Source organism: Pagrus major, chromosome 14 (genome assembly GCF_040436345.1).
Source record: "Pagrus major chromosome 14, Pma_NU_1.0".
In the NCBI taxonomy this organism is placed as follows: domain Eukaryota; kingdom Metazoa; phylum Chordata; class Actinopteri; order Spariformes; family Sparidae; genus Pagrus; species Pagrus major.
Genome location: NC_133228.1, coordinates 25,523,853 through 25,548,974, shown reverse-complemented (window position 1 = coordinate 25,548,974; position 25,122 = coordinate 25,523,853). Strand labels below are relative to the sequence as shown.

At 44.3% G+C, this 25,122-nt stretch overlaps 2 protein-coding genes across 2 annotated transcripts in view; both read left to right on the top strand.

The window, feature by feature from the left end:
- The first annotated feature begins 1,483 nt into the window (after positions 1–1,483).
- Positions 1,484–11,279, top strand: mansc1 (MANSC domain containing 1). The gene is made up of 8 exons (XM_073480433.1): positions 1,484–1,561; positions 2,765–3,087; positions 4,375–4,515; positions 5,153–5,932; positions 6,080–6,321; positions 10,607–10,729; positions 10,827–10,958; positions 11,199–11,279. Exons 2-8 carry the CDS (start codon positions 2,841–2,843, stop codon positions 11,277–11,279), a joined length of 1,746 nt encoding a protein of 581 aa, XP_073336534.1. The 5' UTR covers positions 1,484–1,561; positions 2,765–2,840.
- The window catches only part of lrp6 (low density lipoprotein receptor-related protein 6), a 40,623-nt gene continuing 26,566 nt past the window's right edge, over positions 11,066–25,122 (top strand). The window contains exons 1-2 of the mRNA XM_073481051.1: positions 11,066–11,369; positions 16,287–16,683. Coding sequence (XP_073337152.1) covers positions 11,315–11,369; positions 16,287–16,683 — 452 coding nt within the window. The 5' untranslated portion in view covers positions 11,066–11,314. The remainder of the gene's footprint in view (positions 11,370–16,286; positions 16,684–25,122) is intronic.

The following is a 25,122-nucleotide window of genomic DNA, read 5'->3' as shown; positions in this document are numbered from 1 at the left end:
AGCTTCGTGTTGTGAGGCTCGGTGTCATCAGTTAGCTCTGTTAGCCCTGTTAGCTCTGTTAGCTCTGTTAGCTCTGTTAGCCCTGTTAGCTCAGTTAGCCCTGTTAGCCCTGTTAGCTCTGTTAGCTCTGTTAGCCCTGTTAGCTCTGTTAGCTAGCTCAGTGTTCAGTGCGTACCGACCCACGCGAAGCGGGTTCGCTCGGCGCTTTCGCCCAAAGAAGTTCGCGTTTCGCCACAAGCAGCTAAGCTAACGAGTAAAGATACCAGCTGCTTTGAATTCTGACTCGATCCAGTTGGAAGCTGATTCTGATGCCCGTCCTCTCCTCGTGCTCACGTCTCTACAAGAACCGCTCCGCACGAGCGCGAACTCCTTCGCTCAGCTCCAGTTCTCAACCGAACGGGAGCGAGTTCGCCCGACCGGAGCAGGAGTTTCCAGATGTGTGATGTCATCAGATGTTTAGTTACAGAAGAAATATTAATAATAATAATAATAATTAATTAATTTAAAATCAGGACAAGACAGGACGGGTCGGGTCGCAGACTGACAGGACGGGTCGGGTCGCATGTTGGTAACAGGTGAGAGGGTTGAAGAAGAACTTGAGTTCTGTGGGAGCTCAGCTGGTTGCACAGCTGCACCACAGGTAGAGCTGAGGCCACGCCCCTTCCGTCCTCACGGGACCTCAGTGGATGTGTTGGTCTGTAAACAGCGCTCACAGTCACTTCTGGATATTTCAGGGCTTCACTTGATTGTTTATTCTGCCACATATTTTAATGTTACTGCACGTCCACACGTGCACCTGTATCCCAATAATCCCTCACTCACTTTGAGTATTCACCGTTCTTATTATCACAGACTGACGTATGATTTTTGGGAGGACGTCTACGGTGGCTGACGGGTTCAAATCACAACAGTCAGGTGGATCCGTCCCAAAACGTTATGAACGCCGTGAACTGTTGAGAAAGTTGATAAATGAATGAATCAACTTTCTCACGTCGTTCATGTTTCAGTAATGTTGAATGTTCCCGACGCGTCACCATGTCAGCTGTCTGTCACAGGTCCACAGACTCACACGAGAGAACCACCAACTCCCTCATAAGCTCCAATGTTGATGTGGACCCTGAAGTTCTGGGGTTCTGACCCGCTGTCACTCCCTCATTCTTCACTCTGCAGAAACCAAACTCACATGCACGCGTTCAGCAGCCTGTCCTGCCGCTCGTGATAGAAAGATTATTAGTGTGGGAACACGTCAGGCGTCAGGCGCCACTTTCTTGAGAGAATTTCCTCTTTTTTTTTCAGAACTTTGACTTTCACAACTCTGAATGTGTCGAACAAATCGGCGTCTCTTAATGTTTGTCAGTGGTTTGGATGTGAAGCTGCAGACGCGATCAAGGTGCAAACACACCTGGTGATAGTGGGTCCGATAGCAGCAGCTGTAAAGGAGATAAGGTGAACTAAAGCCTCCCTGTCCCTCACAGGAGACGGGCTAAAGTCCTCCTGCGTGGACTGTGGACCCAGAGATCCACTGAGCATCTGATGGAGGACTGTTCACACCGTCGGCCCGGTGAGTCTCCGCTCCGAACAGCACCATTATTATAAGCACATAGTTCTCGTTTTAATCTGAAAGCTGAAGCCAGAAACAGTCCTGACTGACCTCGCTCACCTGCAGCAGGGATCTAAATGTGGAAGCTTCTCGCCGGCTCCTGAAGGAGCAGCTGCCATTTTTAGATTCCTATTTTTACTGCAGGGATTGATTTTTCTAATTTAGCTCTCTTTGTTCTGTGGTTGTCAGCCGAGACAGATCTGGGACTCGGACAGAACAGAAGAAGTTCTGGTCTCGTACCCTGATGAGGGTTTGAACGCTCCACAAAGTGTTTCGTCTTTCTGTCGTCTGCTTTGGAAACTTCTAGAAACTCTCGTCACGATGATCCGCAGGAGACTTTTCTTCTTCTCTCTGGAGACTTGTTTTCTACACCAGAGAGGAAATAATGACTTCCTCATTAACTCGGTTCTTAATCGGACTCAGTTTCCAGTTTGTTTCCTTTTCCACTCCATCTCGTTCGTCTGGGCTCATTTTGTTTTCTGTAATCAGCACTGAGCGACTTTATTTCTGTCAGTCGACCGTCGGCCTGTTCAGCTGCTCACAACACTGTCATGTCAGAGTTATTCTGATGACCCGTCTGCGTCAACATGGAAGTTAAATTACATCCAGGAAGCTGAATATTCCTTCACATTCATCAGGAAGCACTGATGTCACGATGCCGTAACGTCTGACTTCGATACGACATCTCGAAAAATATCGATACTCGTTCGATGACACCGTGAAAAATCATCACACCAGTGAGACGTAGAAACTTGAGATCACCGGCTGAGAGAAGAGAGAGCAGCTGTAGGACGGATCCACAGGATCCACAGGATCCACGTGTCAATGCTTTGATATTTTTGACAACAGGAGCAGGAAGCAGGAACCGTTGAGCTAACACGTTAGCCGCAGCTACTTCATCAGCTGATATGTCAAATGTTAATTTTTACTGTAAATAATGTTATTCGCTCAAACTCCAGCCACAGGAGACGTTTTATTGCAGTGACAACTTCAGTTCAGTAACATTTTCAATGAGTATTTTGGTACTTTGGTTCTGAATACTCACTTTACCAGCTGTGATCACAGTTTAAAGGAACAGTTCACCCAAACAGTAAAATGCAGTCACATCTCGCCTCCCTCTTCCTGTTAGATGAGCCTTTAATCCTCCTGTGTCTCCTGCTGCAGGACATTCGTGTGGATCTGTTCTCTCCTGCTGTGGACACTGAGCGGTTTCTGATCAGACTGTTGATCTGCTGCAGCCATGACTCCTTCAGCCTCCGCTCGACCCTCGTGGACGCTCGGGCTGCTTCTCGCCGCCGTGCTGCTGCTGATGACATCACTTCCTGTGTCAGCCGTGGAACCGGAGACGTGTTTCTCCAGACAACACCAGAGTGTTATCGTCAACGTCAGGCTGGCCTTAAACAGACAGACGACGGCCATGGACGCCCGGGTGGTGAGGTCGGAGCGGGACTGTGTCCTCGCCTGCTGCTCAGAGGAGGTCAAACCAGGTGAGGTCATCAGGTCTGGACTCAGGAGTCATGAACCTGACATCATGAAAACCTTCATCATGTCCAGCAGTGGGCTGATGTTGTGTGATGTCAGCTGTATGGACATGTTTGAGGCTGTTCTCAGCTACATGAACCTGCATCTGATGTGATGTCACTTCCTGCTCTGTATGAAACAAACCCGTCCATCACTGACAAACAGACTCCATGTTTCTACAGAAAGACAGAAAGAAGTTCATGTAGAACATTTGCTGAATTCACAAGAAGGAACAAATAAGTCAGAATCAGTCAGAGACAGAGTTTCACACAGTTTATAAAGTTTGTTTTGACTCAACAACTCTTAAAATCACTACATTTGTGAAGGGAGTCTGGTGATGTTGTGGTTACTGGTTCAGTGAAACAGACGGTGTGTTCACAGACACCTGCTGCTCAACACAGATTAACATACGTTATTTAATACTAATTTAAGGACGTGAAAAGAGATGAGAAGTTTCTCTGATGTTCCTAAATGTCGGATCATCATTTAACTGAACGATAAAAACTCTAATATAGTCTCATAAAGTCTCGATGATGATTGGCTCCAAACACCCAAACTACAGTCCTGTTAGTTCGTCGAGGTACATTTTAGGATCCAGTCCAGACGGCTGCCTTTGAAAACACTGAAGTGAGACTCAGCGACAGGCTCGTTCTGTCTCACACTGAGATGTGAGAGCTTTTTATTTCTAAGGACGTCGCACAGATATTTAAAAAAAACTCCAGATTTCGTCAGTAAAAACTTGGTTATGTTAAAACGAGTATGATGCTGTTAATTCAAAAGACCTGAACACTGTAAAGGAACCTAACAGAGGCCCGGTTCAGACCCGGTGTCAGCATCCATCCTGAGTGACCCATCACTCAGACCACATTCAGAGGAGGTCTGGACCACATGTGACCACATCCTGTCAGCGGCGTGGACTCACATGAAGGAACACCTGCTCAACTGACTTCCTCTGACGAAGAAGAAGAAGAAACAACATGCAGAACAGGTCGACACCGTCTGTTTCAACTGATCCAACCACTGAACCAGTAACCACATCACCAGACTCCATGAACTTCTTTCTGTCTTTGAGTAGAAACATGGAGTCTGTTTGTCCCAGTGATGGACGGGTTTGTTTCAGACAGAGCAGGAAGTGATGCATGTTAACATCAGGTGTGCACTGACGTTAGTATTTTCACTGTATCATAATGATGTGATTATACTCTGTGATTAAGATGTGACAGTATCGTGACTCCATGTGTTTGTGTCTGAAGGTGCAAAGTGCAACATGGCTGTGTTCAACGCCAACAAGCACGCCGGTGAGGAGAACTGCTTCCTGTTCCACTGTCAGACGGAGCAGGACTGTCCTCTGACGAAGGCTCAGGACGGCATCAACACCTACGACATCTACAAAGGTAAACTGAGTAATCACATGGAGGATCAAACATGAAGATAACGTGAACATGAATTCTGGTTGTTGTTGTTGTTGTTGTTGTTGTTGTTGTGGTTGTACGGTGATGACGTGTTGTCCTATAACTGTTTTTATACTTTAATGTTTTATTCTAACAGCTGTGAGTTAACTGTGGTACAGCTGAGAAGCTGTGCACTGCTCCTGAATACACACCTTCAATAAATAAATCAATTAATTAATATTGATTATCAGATGAGGCTGACTTCCTGCTGCCAGTAGGTGGCGCTGTGACTGTATCCTAATGGAGAAGTGGTTTAATCAACATGTTATATTCTGCTGCCACCGGGGGGCGCTGTGGAGTTACAACAATTTCTTGTTTCATGGTGAATCATCGGCCTTCGTCGTGCCGCTACGACCGCGCCGTTCGACAAAAACTCAAGCTTTTAATAACTCTTCATCACGAAGGCGTTCAGACCGGCCCGTGGAAATGTGAAGTGGGTCGGGTCAAAGCTGTTGGACGAGCTCGTTAAAGTCCAAAACGGCAGAAAAGAGCAGAAACATTCAAAATGGCTGACTTCCTGTTAGGTGGAGGTGATTGATGAAATGATGCTTTGTTTAAATTTCACTTTGTCTCCTTCCAGGTTTGATTCATCCAACCACCATCAGACCTGTCGCCATGACGACCACCACAGGACAAACCACCAGCACCAGCACCACCAGCAACACACCAGCCCCAACGACACCACCCACCACCACCACTACAACCACCACCACACAAAGTACAACAACAACACCAAGCACCACAACAACCACCACCTCTGCACCGACCACGACACCACCCGCCGCCACCACCACCACCACACCAGCTCCCGCCACCACAACAGCTCCTCCACCCATCATCATCATCGCCACGATGCCTCCAGTAGCTCCAGAACCTCCCACCACCACCACCACCACATCCCCCTCCACCACCACATCCCCCTCCACCACCACCTCCACCTCCACAACTACAACAACAGCTGCGACCACCGCTGCCGTGAAAAAGCCAAACAAGACCCCCAGAAAGCAAAATAAAGCAACCAAGAAAGTAAGGCCTCATCCTGTCACCACCACCACCACCACCGCCCCCACCACCTCCACCTCCACCACCACCTCCACCTCCACCACCACCTCCACCGCCCGGCCAGCTCAGAGCTCCACGACATCACTTCCTGTTGTAACGGTCAACAAAGAGGCTGCACCAAGAACTACTGACAAACCACAGCCCAACACTGCTACAACCACTACAACCACGACTACAACTCCTCCTCCACCTACTACAACCACCACCACAACCACCACCACCACCACCACCTCTGCTCCTACCACCACCACTACCACTGCTCCTACCACCACCACTGCTCCTACCACCACCACCACCAGCACCACAACCACCACCACCACTGCTCCTACCACCACCACCACCACCATTGCTCCTACCACCACCACCACCACCACTACTACCAGTCCTCCTCCTACCACCAGGACAACCACCACCACTGACCCGTCCACCACGAGGACGACTCCAGCAGCCAGTCTGGTCATCGTGCCCAAAGATGCCGTCCAGTCCGACCACGCCCTCCAGAATTCAAGCATCGTGCGGGGGAAGGCGGTTGCAGCACGGGGGGCCTTGAAGAGCGGCGTGGTGGCCTTCATGGTGCTCGGGCTCGCCGTGCTCACGCTCGCGTTGGCTGTCGGAGGCCGCAAGGCGATGGAGTCCTTCGACAGACGCCATTACACGAGACTGGAGCTGAACGACCTGCACTATGAGGTGTGAGGGGGACACTGTCAGGACGGAAGCTGTGAAGGACAATGAGCCCGACTGCAGATTCCTTCACTTTAGATCGTTAACGATCATTTGATGATGTTTTAATTTCAAAACGGCACAAAGTCACACAGTAATGGAACGCGTCCTTCACTACATCAGAGAGGAGAACACTCGATTCTGATTGGCCGAGGGGGAATGTATTATTTTGAAATAACCACACAGCTGTCAGAGTTTATATCGTCCTGTTTATTAACTCTAAGATCTGAGAGACCGAGACGAGTGACACTCAGACAGACTCTTCATCTGCATTGGTTTTAACATTCGTGGGTAAAATCCTCTTTTTGTTCTTCAGATAAAACCCGTTGGATTATTTAAAACAGGGCCAAACTTTTTTTTCCAAACTAAATATTGGACAGAAAGCAAACACCTGCTGTGTTGTGTAGATGTTACCTGGTGCTCTACGGAAGCCCGGAGAGGCCAGTGAGAGAAAAACAGTCTGGTAAATTATTTTCCACGTCTGATTTAAATCGTTTTCTCTCCTGTGTTTATGACTGAAGAACAGCTGGACCAGATGTTTTACCTGGAGAATATTTTCAGGTTCCTTCATTTATTATCTCACCTGCCTCTCAGGGCGTCTGCAGCACGAGCATCTTAACCGACAGACGTCCGTGATCAGATCACCAAAAACATTAATCATTAGATTCGACAAAGGTTTTTAAAGAGGACTTTACCTCGCACAAAAGCATAAACAGCATATATAATAATAATTATAAAATTAAATATGTACTTAAAGGAGCACTGTGTAGTTTTGTAGAAGAAATTCAAAGTCAGAATTTTAATATTTGTCGGATAATCAAAATCAAACTTTAAATCAAACTTCACAAGAGCCACAGCTGCACCGTGAAATGTACGCAGGAAAAACAAGTTCAACGTTCCTGCGTGTCTTTCCTGTTCTGGTAAAAAACCACAGGCCCACCCAGGTGCATCATGGTCCTACACCTGTCCTCCTGCCCTACTGCTCCTTTAACCTACAGACTGCTCCTTTAATCTACAGGCTGCTCCTTTAACCTACAGACTGCTCCTTTAACCTACAGACTGCTCCTTTAACCTACAGACTGCTCCTTTAATCTACAGACTGCTCCTTTAGACTACAGACTGCTCCTTTAACCTACAGACTGCTCCTTTAATCTACAGACTGCTCCTTTAATCTACAGACTGCTCCTTTAATCTACAGGCTGCTTTGAGTTTAATTAATTTAGTGTTGGACACAAACTTCACACTTCGCTCCTCCCTGATTAAAAACTTAATTGTTTCTGTTGAACTGTTTCATGTTTTCACAGTCGTCACTGTGACGTGATTTTAAATCAAAACGTTTATTGTGATTCGGTGAATTTAAAAAGATTTTTGTTTGAGACGAATCAAATAATCTCATAAATCCGTCCCGATGGACGTGAGACGCTGTCATCTCTCATCTTTTTCTCAAATTCTGATTTCTTTAAGTGTTTTTGCTGCCAACATGAAAAAAAGCCAATTTTCTTTTCTGACATGAAAAGTTCTGATACGATGACACGATGAGATCTTTTTAATTTCACCTTCAGATTCAGCAACGCGTCACTTTATCTTGTTATATAACACATTTTTATTACATCAGATTATAAAATCATTAAAAGAAGTTCTCGTGATGACTTGATACCAAATGAAAACAGCTGATTCTGTCAACAAAAAGATTAAATGTGTTAAAATAATAATTGAGAATTAACAAAAGTTATAACAAGACATTTTTAATCGTCTTATAAATCACCAACTTTTTTGATTTACTTGATCTTGTCGTTATAACTCACAATACAATAAACTTCCATACACGTTGTGATAATTAGAAAAACTCCAAACTAAATAAAACAAAATGAGAACAGCTGATTTTGTGCGATAACGAGTTTTGTGATTCGACAAAAAGATTTTTTTTTATGTGCTGAAAAATGTTGCAAAAGAAATGTGTTGATGAAGAAGTTTAAAAGTGAAATCACAATAATCCTGCTGGCAGCAACAAGCAGATTCAGACTTCAGTCTAAAGATTGTGACTTTTCGTGAACTGTTTTGCCTTTAATCTCGTCTCTGGGTTCATCTCTGAGTCTGAGTCTGAGTCTGGGCCGAGCCGGAGGTCGTACGTCACCCCGACCCGCCGGTGACCGCGGCCCGGCTGGTTTAGCTCTCGTCCCGCTGACTGTAGAGAAAACCGGAGCTGCCGATGGAAGACGGAGAACAAACAGCAATATTTTTATTCCCTGAATCTCAGGAAGCCTCTGAGGTGGATCGTGTGGAGCGACGGTGGACGTGCGGACGCAGATGTGTGCGTTTGATGGTGGAGGAGCTCTTTGTGTATAAGATGAACACCTGCATGTCTTTTTACTGCCACATGCTTCATCCATACGAGCCTGTGGCTGCTTCTTCAATCACTCAGTCTAGATGTCGGACTCACTCTCACTGTGTCGTTTTTTTGTATTTTGTCCACATTTTTCTCGTTCACACGTGGATGAAGATCTAAACGATGGATGCAATTCTTTAAACTTCGATGCACTATTGTATCCTGTGTTTTTGATAATATGATATGCTTCTTTTGGAATATTAGATTGTTTTTCATAGGTAAGAATACACTGGCCGCGCACTATTTTCCTATAATAAGTACATTTGTATTGGATGTCGGTGTGTGTGTGTGGGGGGGTGGTGGTGTCAGTGCTGCAGCTTCGCTCCACCGGCAGGGGGCAGCAGCAGCCTGATGCCCCCCGCTGCTGCAGCTTCGCTCCACCAGCAGGGGGCAGCAGCAGCCTGATGCCCCCCGCTGCTGCAGCTTCGCTCCACCAGCAGGGGGCAGCAGCAGCCTGAGGGCCTCTGCTGCTGCAGCTTCGCTCCACCAGCAGGGGGCAGCAGCAGCCTGGGGGCCTCTGCAGACACGGACTGAAGCTGCAGCTGCACTGATGGTTGTTTGCACCTCTTTGCTTTCTACAGTGTCTAATTAATTACACGATGGTAATAGTTTGGTCTCGTTCTGTGAAGTGATGCTTTTGCATAAGTTTGGAATTTGATGTTTTGTTCTTGTAAGGATTAAAAAAAAAGTGATTTTTGAATGTTGTCGTTGTTTTACTGAGTTCTGTCTGCAGCAGAACGAAAAGTCCTGCAGAGGTCCAGACGACCGACCCGACAGTGACGGCACAGCACCAGCAGCCCCACTGCACCCTGTGAACATGTCACCTCACACCAGCTGTCCTGTCTGTTCACAGATCAGCCTCTGGTTCTACAAACACACTAACACATCGACACAGTTACTAATACACTTTGATGTAAACAACATGAACACGTAAAACACTTTCACTGACAGTTTCACGATTAAATACTGTAATTACATACAATGAGATTAAAACAGTTTAATTAGATTTGTTTGTTAATTGACGGACTCTTGTGTCATTTTCACAACAAAACATCGAATAAATGTTGAAAATGACCTTTTTTCTAACTTTCCTTTTTGTCTACAGTGTCAGTGTGATGTGTTGACTTGATTAAAGGGGATGTGAATATTGATCCAGATGTAAAACAGTTAGTATCATTATGACTTTTATCTTTCAGTAAACTTTACGCAGCTGAACTTATTTATGTGATTTATTGATGTAAATAAAGATTAATTCATTCAGCTGTGACATGAGATTAAAGTCTGGATGTTGATGTTGGTACGACGACAAATGACCATGTTAATGTCTCAGACTTTAAAGTTAATATTCAGATAAATCTGGGAGTTGTGACTTGAAGTTAAAGGAGCAGTTCACCCAAAAAATAAACCCAGTCATCATCTCCTCCCTCCTGCTGATGAAAGTCAGGTGAAGTGTCGTAGTTCACGAAACATTTCTGGAGCTTCACAGTAAAACAGTTGCATTTCTTGTGATTTCACATATTTTATGACTCTTTGGTCTTCAGACTTTGAGTTTTGTGCTTCTTCTCTCTCCGTATTCAGACTTGCTATCAAAATCCTCATGATAATCTTTAAAGGTGCCATTTGTTATGAAAAAGTTGATTTTTGAGTTTCATTCCCAACAAGTCAAAAACTGACGCTTTAATGAAACTCAAAAATCAACTTTTCTTACAAATGGCACCTTTAAATTTCACCTCATGCTCAGAACCTCCTTTGATTTTTAACCGTTTTAAATCAAACGTATGGGTTTAATCTGGTTCTGTCTGTTTCCCATGAACTTCATCTCTATTCTCATATTCATGTGTGAGTTTCTGTTCATTCGGCGCTCAGGTCCGGTCCGGTCCGGTCCTCTACAGACCGGATCAGCTGCGGGACAGGAACGTGAAGTTGGACTCTGGGTTGGAGCCACTGATCAGTACTTCCCCTGCGGCTCGTTTGGACCGCACACAGTTGGTAAAGTGGCGGTTGAAACGGAACCCATCAGAACTTATCTGTGTGCTCCATGTTGTCGGTGGGTCGCTGTAACAGTGTGCGTGTGTCCCTCTGTGAGAAACTAGTCCCGCAGGAATGTGCGTGTGAGCCGAACTTCGCTCCGTGCGGCGGCCCGTCCCTCTGCTCCGGGGTCCGGTTCTGCTCATACGGCACCAGTGAGACGTGCAGGCAGCGGGGCGGGTTCCGTGCTGTAACATTATCTTTGGCTGGAGAGCGTGAAACCAGAACAACAATAGAAAGCAGCGGAGCCGAGGAGGAGGAGGAGGAGGAGGAGGAGGAGCAGCAGCAGCAGGAGCAGCGGGGGGAGCAGCTTCCTCACAGCGGAAGGAGACGACGGATCTCCTGCAGGACAATGTGAGACGGAGAGTTGATCCAACGCAGTTCGCGAGCAGCCGGGATGGACGCGGGGATCGTTTAACGCGTGTCGCAGCTCGACCAGGACCTGATATCGGCGGAGTGTCCGTGTTTGGAGGCGCAGGACGCGGCCGCAGCGATGGGAAGGCTGCGCTGAGCGGAGCGGCCGCAGGGCCACGAAACGGCAGAAAGATGGGAGTCGTGCTGCGGAGCCTGTTGTTGTGTAGTTTCTGTTTTCTCATACGAGGTGAGTTCCTGCGAAAACCCTCCGTTTCGCTCTGCTCCCCGCTCACCAGTCACCTGTAGGCCCATAAAAGTGTAGTTAAGAGTGCGGGAGCAGCTTCGGCGGCGGGTGTGAGTGTGTGGACCGGTTCGGGGCCTCTCGGGGGCTGTTTGTTCCGAGCGGAGCTAACGTTAGCAGCCAGCTATGCGTGTTATCCGCCTGCTCGCTGCTGGAGCAGAGGAGCAGGAAACCACAAGTAGCCTGTGTTAGCCAACTTAGCTGGGAAAACATCCCGCTACACTCCGCGCAGCCCCGCCAGCCTCTCCCGGGCCCGCGGGTCCGAGAGGACGGGTTGTTCGGAGGCTGTTAGCTGCTAACTTTGTATTTATAAGTGAAACAGGCTGTTCAGAGCTCAGCTAGTAGCAGCAGTTAGCACAACAAATGCTACGGAGCGAGTCATTCAGCTAGCTGCTCAGTAACTGCAGGAAGCTAACAGCAGCTAATAAATCACCTTAATGCTCATTCTCACTTTAAATCACCACAAACTGCAGAAGTCTGAGTCTCTGTGGACCTGTTGGCTCTTCATGCTGTGTGTTGCTAACTGAGGTCATTCCTGTGCAGAACCTCATTTATATTAAACTTATTTTAACCAGGAATTATTGTGAATTCATAGTCTGAGACTGTTTCACAGATTTGTGACTTTTTGTCTGAATCTCAGACTGAAATCTGCGATTCTGGATAATTATGTTCAGTGTAATCAGAGCTGTTGGTGTTAAAATGTTGAGTTTTGCCTCAGAATCACTTCTTCATGTTTTGTGTTGCAAACTGAGGTCATTTCTGTGCAGAACCTCATTTATATAAAACTCAATTTAATCAGGGATTAATGTGATGTTTTAGATTTTGAGATTATTTGACAATACATGTGATTGTAAGTCTGTAAATACCCAGATTTGAGAGATGCATTTAAAACTAGTATAAAATATATAATAAAGTCAAAAGCTTGTCAGTACAACATTTGTTTCAAATGTTAAAAATTGAATAAAGCAAACCAACAACTAATAAAAACCTTAATGCTCATTCTTAGTTTAAATCCCCACAAACTACAGAAGTCTGTGTCTTTATGGACCTGTTGGCTCTTCATGTTGTGTTTTGCAAACTGATGTCATTCCTGTGCAGAACCTCATCTGAATAACACTCAATTTAATCAGGGATTATTGTGACGCTTCAGATTTACAAAATGATTCAGCAGTAATAGTGAATGTAAGACTGTAAACACTGAGACCAGACAATGAATTAAAACTGGCATTAAGATACAGTAAAGTCTGATGGTCATCAGAAAAACACTTTAATAATAAATAACCATCTATGATAAATAATCTTAATTCTCATTCTTAGTTTTTAAATCACCACAAACAATCTGGACCTGTTGGTTCATCATGCGGTTCTAAGTGCTGTATCGTAGGCAACTGGACTTGTTTCAGTGTCTTTGTCCAGTCCAGTCGCCTACGATACACTTATCACGACCTTCATCAGCATCTTCTTCATGTTGTGTTCTGCTAACTGATGTCATTCCTGTGCAGAACCTCATCTGAATAACACTCAATTTAATCAGGGATAGAAAAAAAACAACTTGAAATCAGAGTTTGTTGAAAAATGTCTGTTATGATTTCTGCCGGTCAAAAGCATCAGTGGATAACTCAGAAACATTCAGTTTACTGAAACATAAAACAGAAATATGAGAGCTGGAGAATATTTCAGGAGGAGAAAATGACAGAAATGATTACTTGATGGTCACAATAGTGTTTTATCTTATTATCCAGGATTGATTCAGGTGCGATAAATACACCAGTCAGGTGACGTTCACACGTTGTTTGAGTTAATAAAGGTGAGAAACTCATGAACAGTGATATAACCTTCAGAAAAGGACTGATACAGAACATTAAGGCTGAAACTGACTAACAGCTGCCAGTTTGTGGTGATTTTAAATGATAATTTTACTCAGTTTAAAAAATGAAGGACGACAAAGAGCCACTGAGTCTCTAAACAAACTGTTATGAGCTTAAATAATAATGATGAACTTGTTGATAATAATAATACCCGAACATGCAGCTCAGATGAGGTCTCGCCTGTCGTCAGTCTGCTGGACTGAAGCAGTTTCTCACACCAACGTCATGAATCTGTTTTGACGAAATGCCTCAAAAAGTGCACTTTGCATATTAAATCCAATCTGCTGGGACGTCGTCTTTGATGTTGAGTTTCCGTCTGACCTGATGGATTAGTCCTTTATTTTTAAAGCTCCTCCAGCGTGAAGATGTTCTGTGTCATATCTCAGCAAACCGAACATCTTTGGCTTCAAACTGTCGGTCCAACAAACCCAGACGTCTCAGTTTAAAGCTCGGAGCTTTGACAAGGTGCGACTGGCTTTTTTCATGAATGTCGAACATTTTGTAAACCAAACAATCGATTGAGAACACCTGACTGATATCAGCTGATGTACACACATATTTTACAATGATTCCTAAGATGTGTTTATCAAACAGTGGTGACACAGATGTGGTACAGGCGCAGGATGTTTTACAGTTTAACAAAACACTTAATTGTCTAAAATGACTCTGTACTGAAAAATCATGAGTCACTTCAATCATCTTTTTCTGCATTATAATCTCTAATATAAAGCTGTAATATGGGCACATGTCAGACAACTTACACACTAATACTCATATATCTGTGATCAGCCAATGAATGTCTCGTTCTGACTCTATTAATTGATATTTCAGCTCTAGTTTCCAGCTTGTTGAGGCTGATATCAATATGATTAAATATGATGAACAATAAAATAGTTTCTGACTAATCCAGCAAATTAAAAACCAAACAAATCAAATCACCCTGAAATCTGATAACGTCCACGTCTGTGATTAATCACCTCAGCTCATTGACTTGATAAGCACATTTTCCTGTATTGGTTGGATACACAGATTGTGGACTCGCTGATTCTGGTTCTGATGCTGGTTCTGATGCTGACTTCAGGCAGGATCAGAGGCGTTTTGTAGATACTGGTATTGTATTGAAAGAACTCAATATAAAACAGAGCCCGACCCGTGAATCACTTGGCAGGTACGACGGGTTTGTTGACGGATGTATTGGTATCTGTGTATATGTTGTGCGATATGTCCTAATACGATATTAAAACTGTTTTTAAGATACTTGAGGTTTATAACTAAAACCCGTTTCACTGCCTTGGTTTCATTTGGACAATAAAGTCTAGTGTTGAACTGTAAGACATCCGGCCTCCAGGTGTTTTTGACCACATTGTATAAAGTGTGTGTATATCAGAAGTCTTTACTCACTAATATCTGTATCAGCATATGAGTGACATCTGTAGAGACAACAAACCGACAAACCAAAGAACGGAAGAAAAAACAACCAATCAGCTGACACAATATCACAATGTTTACCTCAGTATCGACATTGAGATGATATTATATGGACGACTGTTGGTAAAATTTGAACGTGCTGAGATTTCTGATCAATAATCATCAGTAATGTGGACATAATGTCTCAGTCTGTGAAGACCAGACTCGTGAGTTCACTTCACTGTAATGAGCCTTTGAACCAAGTGAAGACGACACATATCACCATCAAACACGATCCAGAGTCTGACGCCGTGTTCAGACTCGCTCTGTGATGAATCTATACGTCGTCCGGACGGTTCATTTATTTTATTTTCAGGCAAACAAAGCGTGAGACACTCATCTGTGTCCGGTGGTTTTATACCTCTGTAGAGTTTGTCTTCAGACTGCTGGTCGGACGACGTGTTGGAGTCACTGAAGCATTAATCTGACAAACGATTGATTAATGGACTCAGCAGATGAATCTCTCATAAAAGCCTCCAGCTGTAACAGTCCAGTCAGTCATGTGTGAATGTCCTGAGGTGTCCTCCTCCGGCCCGCAGCGACGTGTGTCTGAGGTCTTAATGTTGTGATGTAGTAAATATTTGGAGAGGGAAGTTCCCCTGAGTGAAATGAAAACAGGCTGTCGCTGACCTCGTCTCTGATCCCACGCTGGTGTGCAGCGCTGCTTCAGGCCCAGAGCCAAGATCCAGCAGAGAGGAGGCCGAGCGTCCCGGCTGCTCCTCGCCGTGCGCTCTGCTTTCTATACGTTATGTTACAGACGTCACAGAGTCAGCGCTGCGTTATCAGTCTGCTGATGTGTGAGGCTACATTATCAGATAAATCCTGAGTGTCTGAGCCGACGTCTTCTCACGTCTTGTTCTGTTGATACCACAGAGTGTCTGTGTTTACTGCTTACACCACTTGAGTTGGTACCGATCCAGAACAACGTCGATCCTCGTTCAGTTTACTGGATTAAATAAAACCCTGTACGAAGACAAAGACGATATATTGTTGACCACAAATATGTATTTTAATGTGTTTTATTTCTGAATGAGTTGATGTCAGAAATCACATTTCAGTTAATTATCATCTTATAAACACACCAGCTTCTCCACCAAGGTGACTAAATCACTTAATCTGTATATTTAACTGTTTAAAAGGTGAATTTTTAACTTGTTTTTAACATTGTAATGTATTTATTTTCTAATTTTATCAATTTAAATAGTGAAATTCTCAGTTTTTAACAGTTTTCCATGTGTATTTCTGTGATTTGTGACAGTTTAAATAGCGTATTGTTGTTTTTCATTGTTTAAACACTGTATTTATGTGTTTCTAAGTTGAAGTTGCATATTTGTGTGTTTCTCATAGTCTAAATTGTGTTTTGTTGTGTTTCTCGTAGTTTAAATGGTGTGTTGTTGTGTTTTAACAGTTTAAATTGTGTGTTGTTGTGTTTCTCGTAGCTTAAATTGTGTGTTGTGTTTCTCGTAGTCTAAATTGTGTGTTGTTGTGTTTCTCGTAGTTTAAATGGTGTGTTTTCCGTCTCTTCCAGGTGTGCCGCTGCTGCTGTATGCAAACCGGCGGGACCTTCGGCTCGTGGACGCGGCACACGAGAAGGCCAACGCCACGGTGGTGGTGGGGGGCCTGGAGGACGCTGCTGCCGTGGACTACGTCTACTCCCAGGGCCTCATTTACTGGAGCGACGTAAGCGAGGAGGCCATCAAACGCACCGTCTTCAACCAGTCGGGGGCCAGCGCCATCCAGACGGTGGTCCCGGGCCTGGCCTCCCCGGACGGACTGGCCTGCGATTGGTTAGGGAGTAAACTTTACTGGACAGACTCGGAAACCAATCGGATCGAGGTGGCGGAGCTGGATGGGTCTCTGAGGAAAGTTTTGTTCTGGCAGGAGCTGGACCAGCCGAGGGCCATCGCTCTGGATCCTGAACGAGGGTGAGTCTGACCCGTGAACCAGGAACCTTCGGTGGTCTCCTGGTCCAGTGTGAGTCTGGATGTGGCAGTTTGATTGAGAGTTGGCGTGTTTGCGGTTAAACGTGTGAACAGAGGGGAGAAGTGACTGAATGCAGCCCGAGGCTCTGACTCCGAACAACAGGAGGAGGGGTGTGTTTCTGCTGCTTTGTTTGGAGCTTGTCCTGGATCAGATTGGGTTGCAGGGTGACCGAGCCGCTCCTCCAGCAGGCTGCCGTCCACCGAATCCTCCTGGAAACCGAACAACAGCGTCAGTGTTGAGGTTTTTTTCTCTTGTTGTGAGGACGAGGAGCTCGCTGTCGGCAGCTGAGGAATGTCTTATATCAGCTCGAGATAGAGGGAGAAGAGGGAGGACGCACTCAGATACCCAAACACGGCCGGGGTTCTTACAGAACTGAGCTTTATTAGCAGTTACTAATCAACTCAAGGTTCACTTACTGACTTTACCTGCGTCCCAGCTGCTTTCTCTCACTTGTTAGTTGTAAGAGACGGAGCTTAACCAGGTTTGTAGGTTTTCAGGCCTCGGCTGGACAGTGAAGTTGTAAAGTTACGTCGCTCTCTTGTTTTGAGTTGTGGGCCGAGCATTAGTGGACGGAGGTGCGTTGGAGGGAGGCAGCACTAGTTTTAAAAAACAAAGCGGACCTCTCGAGGGTTCATGAACTTACGAGACGCACGCTGTGTAAAATCTGCCTCTCAGTTCCAGCGAAACGAGCCAATCGCAGCGCTGTCAGAGCGGAACAGTCAGTGTTCTGATGATCAATCGACTAATCGATTTATCCACGATATGACGCCTGTTTTAACTGCTGAGTTCAGATGTTTAGACCTTCTTTTCTCCAGCGTGGCAGATTAATATTACAGTAAAATTGTGCCGGCGTTTGAAGCCTTTTTCAGACTTTTCTCCTGTTTTATAGATTAATGGATTAAACAAGAAAGTAATCAGTAGATTGATTGGAAATTAAAGCAGCTGTTAGTTGCAGATGCCACAGATGTTTCGCTGTTTTCTGACAGCTGATCGATAAATTGAGGAAATATTTATCAGAATTAACGAAGTGGAAAATAATCGTTACTGCAGCTCTACGTGTGATGAAAGTGAACACGTCTCATCCTCGTAACGAGAGCAACAACGATTAATCAATTAGTTGTCAACTGTTAAAGGTGCAGTCTGTAGTTTTAAAGAAGAAATTCAAACTCAGAATTTTAATATTAACAATATTAATGAGGTAATAATATAAATGAGCTGTTCTCAGAGGAAAATAAGGTCCCAGAACACTGTTTGAAGCTAGAGAGGTGGCAGGGTCCGCCACATATAAACAAAGTAAAACTCTTTTAAGGTCAGTTTGTTGATTCAGTCATGAAAACAAAGAGAGTTTGATTATCAAGTTTGTTTTTAGCCAATGAGGATCTTTCTCTCTGCTCATTAACATGTCACCCCTGAAACTACAGACTGCTCCTTTAAATTAACTGCCAATATATATTTTTAGTGGATATTTTCTGGTTTCTGTCCTCGTCTCTGACAGTAAACTAAATATCTTTGGCTTGTGGACAAAACAAGACATTTGAGGATGAAACACTGATCAAACAACTAATTGATTATAACACGTGTATTGATGTGAGCTTCATGGGTCGTGTTCGCTTCACGTGAATGATCCATCGTAACGGACCTTTTAATTGATTCTTTGTGCTGAAAAAGATATAAAATGGTGCATTATGACTTGAGGTTGCATTTATTAAACGTGTGTTCATGCAGTGACTCTCACAGTAATTGTAATAGTAGTTTGGTAACACAGTGGTTCAGCTACAGTAAAACAGCCGGTACAGAAGTGTCTCCCTCCTCTTCCTGTCCTTCATCACCACGTTTCCTCCTCTGTCTGCCTCCATGTTTCGGTGCGTCGCTCCACAGAGGCCGTGGATTAGGATGTAAATCCATTAGGACTCAGATAAAAGAGGCCTGTAATGTATTCATTAGTTTTATTTAAATTCGGGGCCGTCGCTCTGCCTCTCGCCGTCGTTCTTTCTCGTCTCTCTTGGGTTTCTATTCATGGAAACTCTTCCCTCCTCGGTGTTTGATCCGGCACAGTATCGGAGATAAAAGTCTCACCGCTCGTACTCGGGGCCCGTCTCTCTCTGGAGAGTCGGTTCTGGTTGTACTCTTGTTTTTGTCACATTTGTTTTGTCTGATCCAGAAACAGTAAAAGCAGGTCACTGGAGCAGAAGTTCACTCCAGACTTACAGTCACACATCCACTCTTCTGCAGCTCATACTGATGCTCAACGTTAGTGTCACTGAATTATGAGCCTGCATGTGCAACATGTGACTCTTCTCAGAGGCCAGATATTGATTGATGTTCTTGTATTTCATCGGTATTGATTAGAAGTACAGAAAGAGACAAATATTTAATAAATAACTGTTTTTTAATATTCATTTGAGACTTTGAGGTGATTTTTCCTCTTTGTTTCATTTTATTATGCACTTTTATTTTGAAGTTTCTGTGCTGGAGGTGCAGCGTCCTTCAGAGGCGGGGCCATCTATGTGTCCAGCTCTGATTGGATGATGGATAGAGTATAAAGTATAATAGATGTGTCACGATTGATTTGTTTGTTTTAACATTTGATTTTTGTGCACTGAGGCCTCTGCTGTTGTTAGACTGCCACATGTGGATCAGTGAAGAGCAACGGTTTGTTGGTTTTATGTCCTGACAAACTCTTCTTTAAAAATATTATTTATCTTATTAGTTATCTCACAACAACAGCTTGACTTTATCCTGATGACTTTTAGTCCAAGTTCAAATAAAGATTGTAGAGTTCAACAACCAGCAGCAACTTTCAGTGATTCAGTAAACAGAAGATACAATTCAAGTTTGTTACAAAGTTCAGTTTGTCTAATCTGTCCAGAGTGAACCCTCTTCACAAACGGATCAATAAAGGATCTCTTTAATCTGCAGGACCGCAACTATTATTTTCACCATTCATTGATTTGTTTATAAAATGTTAAAAGTTGTGAAAAATGCTCATCACTGTTCAATAAGTGGTGTGAAGTGATGTCCAAAACCAAAAGTCTCTTCATCGACTGTCAGAAGCAACAAAGAAAAACTTCCTCACATTTAAGAAGCTGGAACCAGAAGATGTCTGAAAAATGTCTGAAATCACTTCTCAAAGTATTTGGTGATTTTAAAAAAAAAAAATTTTTAAGTGACCGACGAACTAGTCTGTTCTTTGTACTGTGAGGCTCTATCTCGATATTAACCAACTAACCAGATCCTAGAGGCTCCTCAGACCTGCTGTTAACATCATTCAGTTCACAGCTGACATTAACCTGATGTGATGTCACTTCCTGCTCTGTATGAAACAAACCCGTCCATCACTGACAAACAGACTCCATGTTTCTACTCAAAGACAGAAAGAAGTTCATGTAGAACATTTGCTGAATTTACCAGAAGGAACAAATAAGTCAGAATGAGTCAGAGGCAGAGTTTCACACAGTTTATAAAGTTTGTTTTAACTCAACAACTCTTAAAATCACTACATTTGTTAAGGGAGCCTGGTGAAGATGTGGTTATGCTTTAAAAGCAGTAAAGTGGAGTTGTTTGGGTTTTCAGTGGTATCACACACGTGTTGTTTGGGCTCCGTAGTGAACATGACTACAGAATCACGTTCTGCAGCATCGCCTCATCAAGAAGACTCACGTTAAAGGTTAATAAAATGTCCTCTGTTGTTGTTTGTTCACCTTTGTATTTACTCTCTGAACTCCTGTGGACATATCTGCACAGTCAGCAAATGAAATAAGTTGACATGTTTGTCACTGAAAAACACAAAACACAGTTCACAGGAAAACACCAAGTTTTGACTGGCTTTTAGAAGATATTCTGGTAAATTCATCCATTCTCAGACAAACAAATGTCAAATTGTGACTTTAAATGATCCAGACTGAAGCTCCAGGTTCTCCTGAATCAGATGATGTGTGATCAGTGTCAGGAAGAAACATCTGATCTGTACATGTTGGTATGAAGTGAACTTGGGTTTAGAGTTTGTTTAATGTGACATAAACGGATCAGATAAACTCTTCAGATTCGCGCTGGTTAGCCTTCGAATCTCACCACAAAATACTTTTTGAAAATGAGGCGCAGAGAGCGACTGAGTCTGTACAGCTGTAAATATTGTGCTGAGTGTTTGTTCAGCAGTGGCTGTTTTTCAGCGTGCTGCCGTGCAGCCGAGTCTTTGAGGAAAACTGGTTCTCCAAATCCACGCTGGAACGCAGAGCTGGACTCCGTTCAGCTGGGATGATTAATGCATCAGGTACCAAATACAATGCAGCTCTTGTGGTGAGGGGATGTGTTGTGTTCTCCGCATTTCACTGGAGCGTTTTTCTCCTTTTTTTCCTGCCCAGCCGGAGCTGCATTGTTCAGACTGGAGAGAAAAAACTGAGCTGAATGTTTAAAATCTGCAGCTCTTCATCTGTTCTGTGGATGTTTCAGTCAGATCTGAAGCGACAGGTTGTCTCCGTCGTGACTTCCTGATGTGGAGTCGTCATGTGCAGGCTCGTCACAGCTGACGGCTCGTTCGTCGCTGCAGTTTGCTTTGTGAGCAGTGAAACCCAACCAGCTGCTGTGTTTAAAGGCTGTTGCTGTGTTTGGCTGCTGGGCAGGATATCAGTTAAAGCTTTTGTCTCGGGCTGAATGGGATTACGTGGAGAGGCCCAGCAGCTCTGTTAGTGGGTCACTTTTACATTTGGAAACATGAAGTCGGACGATGACATGATACTGAGCACTTTGTACTTCTGCGCTTTCCTTTTTTTGCGCACGCAGCCGACATGTTTGACAGTTAGCTCCCTGTTAACTGATGTGAGTCAGCCTGTATATAAAAGTTCACCTGCTGTCAGGGAGATCCTGCAGAACCTGTTCGATTTGTAATTTCATCATTGAACTATCATTTAAATAAAAGGAATCTGTGATGACCAGCCGACGACGTACGCATGCGCATGAGCACGCTCACAAACATCACCTTCATGTCAGACTTCAGCCTCACGGAGAGAAAGAGCTCACGATATCAGATTTTCACTCCGCGATTAAAACCGTTATGGTAATGATATTATTCTGATACAAGAAATCAAATCTGACTTTAACCTTTCGTACTGTGTTTGTCTTCTGTTGGCAAATAAATGACACTTAGAGTACGGAGGTGGGGAATATTATAATTATTCACACAGTGTTAATATTTCAAAGTTTCATGCTGTTATTATGAATATTGCAACAACACTAGTCTGAAAAGGACGCCATAAACTGATCTGTGTCCGAGTGGCGTCTCGTGACTTTGACCGGCCCGTGAAAAGCACCGTCTCCTCCTCAAATCAATACTGAACTCACGTCTGTGCAGGAAACCGGAGAGAAAGAGGTTTTAAAGTCGTGTTCAGCTCTCAGGACGTCTGCAGCTTCTGACCGGATCTCTTTAGCTTCTCTCGTCCTGTTTGTTTCAAACATCTGCTGAGTTTCACTGTTTCATGTGTTCACCTTCAGCTGGTTTCCTGCTTCATACTTAAAGCTTATTAGATGACTAAATAACGGAGCGCTTTCATTGTGAAGACGTTATAGGACATGAAAGTGTTTGTAGCTGAATTAGTGGAGCCACATAGTTGGCGGTGATTCTTAGATAGTACTGCGGGCATCACTGGTTTAAGACTCACCTTCAAGCAGGTAGACCAGCTGTGGTGGAAATACAAATTCCTGCCGCGTCGAGTTGAACTGAGTAGAGCCAGGCCGGCAGATGTGATGGAGAAACAGATGTTTTGCCCACAAACTGTAAAGTTCAGAGCCGCCGTGCTGTTATGATGCAGATAGAAAACAAGAGCTGGACTTGTTTATGAACCGCTTCATCAAACAGTCCAGATTCTCTCATCAGTTAGCCAGCAGCCGGTCGTTGGTTAGATACACCAGTTAATATGAAATATATCTGTGGTGCCTTTTGTTGTAATTTCTCTGTGTTATCACGGTGCATTTTTGTAAGCATGTAAGTTTTATTCTGTTACTTGAATGTTCTCTGACCGGCGACGACAACAAGTCAAAGTTTTTGATATTTCATGAGAAAAAGTCCAGTTTACTGTTGGGGGTCCCCTGCCGGGTCGAGACCTCCAGGTTAGAAACCAGTGTCCTAAATAATAAACGTGCTCATTAACTGTAATGTGAAAGATGCCCCCACAACAACGTTATATAGAAGTGAAAAGTTTCCATCGCAGTTAAGAGTCAAAACTGACGTCTTCAGATATCCTGCCGTCCTAAAGATCATGTGACCCGATCAAAGTCCAAGAGAACCTGCAGATGTTCACATTTTAAAGTGTTGGATTTTGGGCACTTTTGCTCTAAAATGAAGATGTTCAGTTGAATCTCGTGTTGTCTCCTGCAGCTGTTTTTCTGTTCTTGTATGTGATGAACGGTCAGAAATCTGTGCTGAACACTGTTATACAACCGGTCAGTGGACAGACTCTGTGAGATGGAGAGGCTTCGTCATGACATCAGACAGATTTTAAAAGGCGTGTAATTGGACTCATTAAAGGGCTCATTTTGGACGGCAGCAGCTCCAACCCCCCCTCTCCGGTTCAGGCTTTTGTCCCAGCCTGTTCACTGCTTCCTGCCTCTGACTTACTGCCGACCTCTGCCGTCTTTTTCCCACCAGCTACCAGTCAGAGACAATGAGCGTCTTAGTCTGATGGACAGTTTTAGCAAGTTTATGTCCACAAATTCAGTGTCTGTCTGCCTGTCTGTCTCCTCTCAGACCGTCCTCTGTTCATCAACACAGAGTCAACGTGAACATTTTTTGTTGTCTGTCACGTCCTCTGCTCACACAGTACACGTCCTAGTCTTTACTGTGAACCTCTGATCTTCGCTCACTTTAACAACTGAGACCAGTTCATCAATCGGTTGATTGACAACATTAATTAACATTTTTCAAGTCAATAACTCCAACGATTGTCTAGTTTTCTGTTTGCTATCACAGTGACTGAATATTTGGGGGTTTTGTTTTTTTGTTCAGGCCGAACAAAACATTTGAAGACGTCACCCTGAACGTTAGTCTCATATACATTTATGACTAAACCAGGTCTGCAACTAGTGATTGTTTCATTGTGGGTATTTTACTGATTGTTTCCCTGATTAATCTGTTAGTGGTTTGATGACTAATCAGCCTGATCTGACATGATTGGATTTCTACAGATTTTTAAACAGAGAAGAGCAGCAAATATTCACTTCAAGAAGCTGAAAACTACAAATATTTACTATGTTTTGGCTGATAAATGACTCTGTTGTCTGGAGGTGGGCGTTGACGTCACCCACAGGTTTCTGAGGAGCCGGAGTGAAGCTCACAGCGGGCGGTACCGACCCTCACCATCTTGGCGGCGCCTGACTCCCAGCTAACTAAATGGGCAAAGAGTTGGAGCGTGGTGTCTAGTTGTCAGGGCAGCACAGCGCCACTTCCTGTGTTGGCTTTTAAAACGGCAAAGAAGAATTGATTTCCTGAGTTTAACGTTAAGCAGAGCTAACAGAGCTAACTGGGAAGTAGCAGGGTCCCGTCTGACGTGGTGTCGGATCAGTGCATAGACTCACGTACTTGCTGATACCAGTACCTGCATTATAGGTAGTACAGGAGGCATTTCCCATAGTCTAGTTAACCACACAGAAAGACATTATTTGTCTGATATTTGCATTAAAAGCCTTATTATAATTTAAACCTGTGTTATATAAAGCTGTCATAAAGGGATACATTGGGTTTAGAGACCAGAACTGTGTTTGTTCCAGGCTGTGAACTTCTGCTTTAAAGTCGGACATTTTAACATGAGGACCGACTCACTTCAGGGCCTTAAAGGAGGAACTGCAGTATTTGATTCTTGAGTTGTCACTTGGGCTGTACCGGACTCTGGACTCTGTCAGTTGGATTTGGCTGTGGGGCACCACAGTGACCTCCAGTATCAGCCCACATGAGTGTGTTTTACCTGTCGTCTTCACCTGGACCAGGGTTCAGGTCCTCTCTGTTTCCACTCAGTGGTGGAGTTTTCTCTCCGCCCGCCTCCTGTGGAGACGTGATGTGTTGGGGAGGGGAGGGAGGTGAGTGATGGTGGGGGAGGAGAGTGACGGTGGGGGAGGAGAGGGGCCGTCCAGCTGTGATGGTAATTAATGCAAACAAAGAGGAGAATTGGCTGCACAGCAGTAACCAAACCCCCCACAGCAGATCCTGACGGGCAGGAGGAACAGTTTGTATCACAGAGAACAGCTTGACGGTTTCATTGCTCCGGTTTACACACCATGAAGACGACCGCTGCACAACAACATGCAGGGCTGCACACAAAAGATGTTTCTTCATCCACTGATCTGTTGTAAATTCAGTGAGTAACTGGTGACTGATGCAGTGTCTAATGATAAGT

Coding starts and splice junctions, on each gene's coding strand:
- mansc1 (XM_073480433.1), top strand. CDS start 2,841: ATGACTCCTTCAGCCTCCGCTCGACCCTCGTGGACGCTCGGGCTGCTT. Junction 3,088..4,374: donor CTCAGAGGAGGTCAAACCAG/GTGAGGTCATCA, acceptor TTGTGTCTGAAG/GTGCAAAGTGCAACATGGCT. Junction 6,322..10,606: donor TGAACGACCTGCACTATGAG/GTGTGAGGGGGA, acceptor TTCGGCGCTCAG/GTCCGGTCCGGTCCGGTCCT.